The sequence below is a fragment of the Silene latifolia genome, chromosome 7, assembly GCF_048544455.1.
Source record: "Silene latifolia isolate original U9 population chromosome 7, ASM4854445v1, whole genome shotgun sequence".
Classification (NCBI taxonomy): domain Eukaryota; kingdom Viridiplantae; phylum Streptophyta; class Magnoliopsida; order Caryophyllales; family Caryophyllaceae; genus Silene; species Silene latifolia.
Window position 1 is genome coordinate 123,383,377 of NC_133532.1, and position 7,882 is coordinate 123,391,258.

General features: G+C 32.5%; 2 protein-coding genes across 2 annotated transcripts; both read right to left on the reverse strand.

Annotated features, from left to right (window-relative positions):
- Positions 1–99: 99 nt before the first annotated feature.
- Positions 100–2,326, reverse strand: LOC141592925 (uncharacterized). Its single transcript, XM_074413813.1, has 2 exons — positions 1,754–2,326; positions 100–705 (listed from the first exon to the last, which is right to left on the reverse strand). Exons 1-2 carry the CDS (start codon positions 2,211–2,213, stop codon positions 368–370), a joined length of 798 nt encoding a protein of 265 aa, XP_074269914.1. The 5' UTR covers positions 2,214–2,326; the 3' UTR covers positions 100–367.
- Positions 2,327–4,847: 2,521 nt separating this feature from the next.
- Positions 4,848–7,240, reverse strand: LOC141591349 (transcription factor bHLH162-like). The gene is made up of 3 exons (XM_074411661.1): positions 7,058–7,240; positions 6,074–6,439; positions 4,848–5,121 (listed from the first exon to the last, which is right to left on the reverse strand). Exons 1-3 carry the CDS (start codon positions 7,181–7,183, stop codon positions 5,053–5,055), a joined length of 561 nt encoding a protein of 186 aa, XP_074267762.1. The 5' UTR covers positions 7,184–7,240; the 3' UTR covers positions 4,848–5,052.
- Between the last annotated feature and the right edge of the window lie 642 nt (positions 7,241–7,882).

Sequence of the window (7,882 nt, forward strand, 5' to 3'; positions counted from 1 at the left end):
ATTCAGGATACGAGATGCTCGGTACTCTCAGTTCAAATGTCGGATTAGGTTAATACAAAATACGACATACTCGTGTTTTCAGTTCGAGTCATTCAAATTGGGTCAAATTTTACCATTTCAAATTCAATCCTTGCCTCAAAATCTCAATTCTTCCTTGACAAATCACACAATACTGAGTTCTACTGACATAACAACAATACTGACATTTCCAATACAGCTGAGTTCCCAACAAATACTACAAAACGACATTACACAACACACAATACGACACAACATAACATAACCCTCAAAAGACACAACACAAACACAACAATACTTGAAAGTTAAAATCCTCACAAATACCAAACAAACTTTGACCAATCAACACCTACTGTTTACCACATTTAGTAGACTCATAAGCAAAGGGACCCACACTAAAGAGAGAGAAAGTAGGAAGTGGGCTTGGTGGGCCAGTGTTGTTTGAATAAAGATATGCTCCTATTGCTCCATTGTTCATGTTTGTTGCATTGGTACATGGCCCATTTCCTGCTCCTGCTGCTGATGTGTTGTTCATGTGGTGATGAGCTAAGTAGACCTTGCATTTGTGGGCACCGTATGTGGTTAGGAGTGGTGGGGCTTGTAGGAAGAAGTAGCCGTTGGTATCGGTTGTCGCCGTCTTACGGAGTAAGTACTGTGTGTTTCGACAACGCAGTACCACCCTTGCTCCTGTGTTAGCAAATACAAACTCGTGTTAAATTACTTTATAATTAATTGTCGAATATAGTGAACACTAAAACTTTGTAAAGACGGTCTCTCATAGTGAATCGGACCGTAACAGTATACAGTATACGTAAGCTAATTAGAATGGAAGATTTCCAAATGGAATTATTTACGAGTTACGAGTACATTAAATTTATAAGCTAATTCATTCATACTGTAGAAGGTAAAAAAAAAGTAAGTCTTCTGAGAGACGGTCTCAATAAATTTATTGAGAGATTATTTTACAATTTTAAGAAAAAGTGGTACTAAACTTAATAAAATAGGTACAAATCATGACTAAAGAAAAAATGGGTACATTTATTATGTAAGTAGGTACGAAATTACTAGTAATCAAGAACAAAGGGGTCACGAAATATAAATAAAAGTGTACGAAATACTGGTCTCTTAATAATTTATTGAAAGACCGTCTCTCTAAGTTGCTCTTGCTTAAAACCGTCTTAATTTCAAACCCATTGCAACCTCATTTTATGTCCACCTTTTTTTTAATCGGTTGTGATCTGTTTTAAATTAAAAAGTCTTAAATAAAAAATAATGAAATGTGAATAAATGAGCCTAGTTAAAAAAAAAATAAAAAAAATAGGCTCATTTATTCACATTTCATCATTTTTTATTTAATACCTTCTTAATTTAAAACGGATCACAACCAATTAAAAAAAAGGTGGACATAAAATGAGGTTGCAATGGGTTTGAAATTAAGACGGTTTTAAGCAAGAGCAACTAAACATATTCATGTAATTTCAAACCATTAACTTTTTCATTTAACTTAATATATGAGCGAGGGGATTAACCTATTATTACGATACTTTCGTCTTAATATAGAATAATTGCCCATTTAACTACGGAGTATTTAAGTTACGTTTAATACATTTATAATTTTATATGTCTTGGCTATAAAAAGGCGTATTGGGTGGTACCGAGACTCGATACTACTAGATCTACGCTAAAAACAACAAAGAAAAGTGTTGAAAGCAAAAGAAGAGAGTAAAAAACAAACCGGCAAGAGGAGAAGCACCCAAGAGAGTATTAACACCAGAAAAACTACAATTCATCTTACAATAAACCAACCCTTGAACCGCCACAAACTTCCTCTTCCCAACATGAACCGGACCTGCGGAAGGAGGATGAACCGGAGAGTGAACCGGCTTAACCAATGGTGAATGAGCAATAGGAGCTTTAGCCGGTGGCGAAGCAGTTACAGGCTTAGAATGCTGCGGCGGTGAAGTGGGTGCGAAAGACGGGGCGGAAGCGGGGGCGGAAGCGTGGCGGTGATGGCGGTGGTGGTGGTGGTGGTGTGGTGAAGGAGCTGGTGCATGGGAAGGTGGTTGAGTGGTGGAAGGAAGTAAGTGGGAAGGGAAATGGATTTCAACTTGAGCATTGTTGGATGGTAGGGAAATTGATGTTATTACTATAAATAGTAAGGAGAGTGTTAAGGCATGCTTGGTGTTGTTACCCATTTTGGAAAGAAATTGAAGATTATAATTAATGGAGTGAAGTGTGGAAGTGTGGAAGTGAATGTGGTAGATAGATATGTAGAGTTGGAGTGTTAGAGTTTGGTTTATTTATAGGCAAGTTTTCATTGTTGTTCATGGGTTTTGGGCTTGGTCCAATTTTATTTGCAGCTAATCTTGCTTGCGTGACGGGTTAATCCCGTCACAAGCTTGTAACCTCTTACAAAAAGGGAGAGGGGACAAGGTGGGGCACCCCCCATGTGCTTCTCACTCACCTTTTAATGGGCATTTTGTGAGAGGAAACGGTATCCGTCACAAGCTTGTGACAGATATCGCCCGTCTTCAATGAGATTTTGTGTTTTATTTGAGGTTTTCGGCTTTCTCGACTTCTATTTTAGTCGCTTTATTTCGATCAATTGTGTAGGTTCAGTTCAGGTATGAGGGAAAAAAAAGTATATTTATATGCATTTGGAAATGCAAAATATGAAAAAGTAACATTTTCCTTAAATTTTGATATACATAAAATGAAAACATAAAGAAATGGTTGAAAGACCCGAGTAAATAAAACGTACAGAATTGATCGGAATAAATAAAGGAATAAATAAAGCAACGAATTCTGAATTTTTTTTGGAAAAATTTGTTTGTTTGTTGCCCATATAGAGGATAATTAGTCTCATTCCTCGATCACCGGGATATAAGCAATAATGAACAAACATAATAAATTTGGAAAATCAAAAGTTAACTTTTTCAAATGATGGAAATACAAATATAAAGATGAAATAGTAATTTGGTAGGGTTAATAAAAATTTGTTTTACTTTATTTAGACTTTAGAGGACAACTGTCCATTTTTCTTTTTTTTTTTTTTGAATCGCAAGTATCCCTTAGTCCCTTACCACAGGCGACAACTAAGACAATTTAGAGGGCAACGGTTTAGTTAAGAGTTAAGACACCATACGTCCATACTACCACCGATACAATGTATCAACCATTTTTAACGTTTTTCCCACTTTATTTCCGAAAATTTGGTCCTTAAACACATATAAGTATTAATTATATGACCCTTGATGAGTAAGGGAAATAGTTAGATATGGCAATATAATACAGAGTTGAGTTCAAATTGTTTCCAAAATGAATTATAATGCAGATTTTCAGTAGCATACACGTTGTTTTCTGCTTCAAAATTTAATGTTCTAACCTGATTTAGTGTAAATATATCGTTCATATATATAGTAAATGAGTTTTTTTAACATGTGCCCTTAGGGAACATGTTAATAAGTTAATTATAAAAACTTTGTTGAGAATAAATTATGAAAAATAGATGTATAAAGTCACATTTACCATAATTAGTGAAATATTCTCAACAAACTTTCTATAATTAACTTATTAACTTGTCAAAGCGTCTTGCTTGTGACGGGCTAATCCCGTCACAAACTGAAGACCTCTCACAAAAAGGGAAAGGGGACAAGGTGGGGCACCCCCCATGTGCTTCTCACTCACCTCTCAATGGGTATTTTGTGAAAGAAGACGGTATCCGTCACAAGTTTGTGACGAATATCGCCCGTCTTCAATGAGATTTTGTGTTAACATGTACCCTAAAATGGCACGTTAGAAAATCCGATAATTAAATAGGTCATGTCACATTAATCAAATTGCATAACTTATGCATGCATGGTGATCTGTATTTTGGATTTTTGATGAATTTTGGTTTATGTACTTGCTTTAGTAGGGCCTTACCATTTGAGTTCAGGGAAAGCTATAGCCTACAGTCCTACACCATGAAGAGTAGCTAACGGTACAAAAATGGTACACTGCAGCTCATATATATAGGAATTCTAAATTTCTGATGTTGGATTTACCGGTTAGTTTTTCTTAAGATGGATAACATTAAAACAGGTTAAGTATCATTTCACTCGATAATACTCCTATAAGACAACACAAATTATTGTACTCGTACTCTATATAAGAAAATCTAAAGTAGGGCGTTTTTCCATGCATTCTACCTGCTTTAAGACCGATACATCCGTCTTAAATAAAAATTTGTGCCAACCTATCTAGATGTTGAGATTGACTATAATTTCGTATTATTTATTAAATTAAGGTTTTGTTCTTTTGAATTAAAATTTTATAAAATTAAATTGAATTGAGTTAAATATATACACGGAGTAGAAATTAAAATTATGTCCATAACAGGACTAATTAAGACAAGTATTTATATTAGTGAAATATTACTCCATATATATACTTGGTAGTTGGTATCATACTATCATTTTACTTTTAAAATCAAAATAGATTTTTATTTTTCTATATTCAACTAAACTCTTTAGAACAATATATAAGAGCTCAAATCCAAAGTAACATTTCTTCATGTATCACATTATCTCCGTCTCAATCATTTATTTACCTCTTTTTTTTTTTCTTTGTGATGGATATTTTAATTAAAACTAAACAAATGATTGGAACGTAAGGATAAGTATATATAAATAACTCGAAAATCACCGAATTGGCTAACAAAAAGGTAAATGAAATGAAAATGCACAAAACAAGAATAATTAACATTGAAGTGGTCTTGTATGTTTTACTTCAAAAAGATATATTGCATATATAGTAAATAGACTATATTTTTTGCAGAATAGCGAATAGGAAATACAAGGTCAGTACAATATAAGAACGGGTGTAATATAAATTTAAACCTACGGGCTACGACACGACATATCGATTAGGAATTCTCGTCTAGCCATTTTATTAAGACCTTTTTTTAAAACAAAATACATATTGCAATCTTAGTTAAAGTTACTGCTTCCATAAATTGCATCTTCCATAGTTATATATTTCCTTGATCATTGATCAGAGGGCAAACCTCTGCAGCCTCTCAGTAACTCTTGCAACTGCATTTCTTGATGCGGCTTCTCCAACCTATAGACATAACAAATTAATAGTACATTAATTAGTTCAATAACATTTATATAAATACACAAATATAATAATTGTGTAAGGCGGCTTACAGAAAATTATCGTAAAATGAATCTTTTAATAACCACTTTTACCTATTAACATTGTTGTATTTAAGCAAATGTACGTAGTATTATCATGCAATAATAAAATTTGCGACATCTAATTCATCACATTATGATTAAGATGCACTTAAGTTTATCGTGCCATAGTATTATATCGAGTCAATTAATAATTACTCCCTTTTACATACCAGTTTTCTAAAATAACTCTATTTTTTCCCCTAAAATTACTCCTTTAAAATGCAATTTTATCAAAAATTGCTTCAAACTCCAACTTAAGTCGCTGATTTCGTCTGTTTTGTAAAGTTATTAAGTTTGTGAAATAGCCAATTTACACTTTGAAAGGTATAACATTGGATAATAAGTTCAAAAACAGACATAATAAGTCACCTAAATTGAAGTTTTGAAACAATTTTTGATAAAAGTATATTTTGAGGGAGTAATAATTTTAGAAAAAAATTATAAACGGGAGTTAGTATTTTAGAAAACTGATATGTAAAAGAGAGTAATTGTTAATTGACTCTGTTATATTCACCAATTCTTGTTTAAGTTCGTCTTTCTGACAATTCTCATGTCCAATATAATTAAAATAACGGTACTTCCCAAAATGGAATTAAATTACGAATTTAAAACACAATTACGCGTAAATTGATGTCATTAATGCTTGATTTAAGGTTTTCATTCCTTTTTTGACACTTTAAATACAGCCCTAAGGGATGTATTTATCATTTTCCTTAAAATAAAGGTAAAAATAAAAGAAAATTGTAAGATGTCTTAAGTTAAGACAAGATGGTTTTAAGCAAGATTAATCATATTATGTTAACTAGTATCAATAATTGTGTAAAATATATTACCTGAGCATGAATGGTGTGAAAGACAGTGGATTCAACAACAGAATAATTAGCATCAATAACATCAACATTCTCTTCACTAAGAATACGCATTGCTTCAGTGAAAACAAACTGGCACTCTAACCCAGTGACTAGAATAATCTCTAAAGCACCACCAGTTTCATTGATTTGAACTTGGACCGGCGAGTTTGACAACCCGGTTCTACGGCCACGGGATGAACCAGAACCAGAACCGCTACCACCGCTGCCACTGCCACTTCCACCACCTCGTAAACTGTCTCTTTGCTGCCTTAGATTCTCTACATTTCCATGAAGCTGAGTTATGTAGTTTGTTGCTTCATCTATTTGATCAGGTAATGGCATGCCGTCCTACACGAAAATAATGCATGAAAATACGTTCGAAAATCGAAATATACAAGATAATACGTAAAATATTATATGAAACCAAAAATATATACTCCATAATATTGTTTTCGTCATTTTTTTTATAAAACTGTTGTGGAAACCCTAGAAACTTAATCAAGATTTTCAAAAATTATTAAGACTAACAACCAACTTAACTAGACGTTATATTTTATGGAAATGTACTTATGGAAATAATAAAACCCTAGAAGTTGACAACATTTTCAAGAATTATATTATAAAACTTGTACAATAATTACCCTTTAAATCCATGTGAAAAAAATATATAAACTACGAACTGGAATGGAGTATTCGTAAAAGTTAGTATTATTAACCACCAAAGTTAAATAGCACACCACAAATGGGATTGAAAGAACAATACTCGATCGTATTTCTGTAATTCCATATACATATATGGAACTATAGGATACAAGTATTGTACTTTCAATCCTATTTACAGTGAGATATTATACATTTTTCAATTTATATAACGAAATTTTGAAAATGTGTACAAATTACTGGAACAGAAGAAGTAATCAACATCGTGAATTAAAGAGTTACGAGGTGTTAGGAAGATATGTATACCCTTGATCGCGATGCATCCTGAGGAACAAGAGAATTGAGTTGAGAGTAAAGATCTTTCATTTGATTTCTCCTATTTTTCTCAATAGTTTTCCTATCTTTCCTAGATGAAGAAGAAGACTTATCCATACTATGCAAATTAACGTAGGACTTAAAAATATGATAGTATGACTAATAAACTGACTTGTTTACTAAGATGTTTATTGTTGTTATGATTTTGTGTCAGTCACTTGTACTCTATTTATAGGAGGAAAAGAATAAGATTCTGCGGGCTAAAATGTTCCTATGTTAAGAACATTTGAGACTACGTACGTAAATGAGTAACATGCAACATGACACTATCATATATTCATATATTCATATTATATGATAGATAGATGACAAAATGTGATTTCACATGTTAATGTGTCTTTTTTCTTGTTATCAACATAATTATAAGTGTAAAACCAAATTTATCATAAATTAATTGTATTCATACGTACTCTATCACACTAGATAATGTTAGTTACTTGTACTTACTAAAAAGTTGATTTTTTGGTGTATTTTGGGTGATTGGGACAATTGAAATGCATATGCATATGGAAATACGTATGTAAATTGTCTTCCATAAATAGATTAATCAGACGTGCAATTCAATTTATTTCCTTGGTTGATTCGGTCATTTTTATTTTTTAGCTATACCATTTTAATTTAATGTATATGTTTTCTCAAACATCAAATGAAAGTTACCCCATTACAAGTGTTCAAACTTTGGCGATTCCTTGCAACAGTAAGCGGTTTTACAACAAAGTTAAAGTAAAACCGCATTAATTACACAAGTGTTTGGGT

Excerpts from the sequence above, each read along its gene's own strand:
- LOC141592925 (XM_074413813.1), bottom strand. The coding sequence starts at position 2,213 with ATGGGTAACAACACCAAGCATGCCTTAACACTCTCCTTACTATTTATA. Across the intron at positions 706-1,753 it reads GGGTGCTTCTCCTCTTGCCG|GAGCAAGGGTGGTACTGCGT; the intron begins GTTTGTTTTTTA and ends TTGCTAACACAG.
- LOC141591349 (XM_074411661.1), bottom strand. The coding sequence starts at position 7,183 with ATGGATAAGTCTTCTTCTTCATCTAGGAAAGATAGGAAAACTATTGAG. Across the intron at positions 6,440-7,057 it reads AGGATGCATCGCGATCAAGG|GACGGCATGCCATTACCTGA; the intron begins GTATACATATCT and ends ATTTTCGTGTAG. Across the intron at positions 5,122-6,073 it reads TTCACACCATTCATGCTCAG|GTTGGAGAAGCCGCATCAAG; the intron begins GTAATATATTTT and ends TTATGTCTATAG.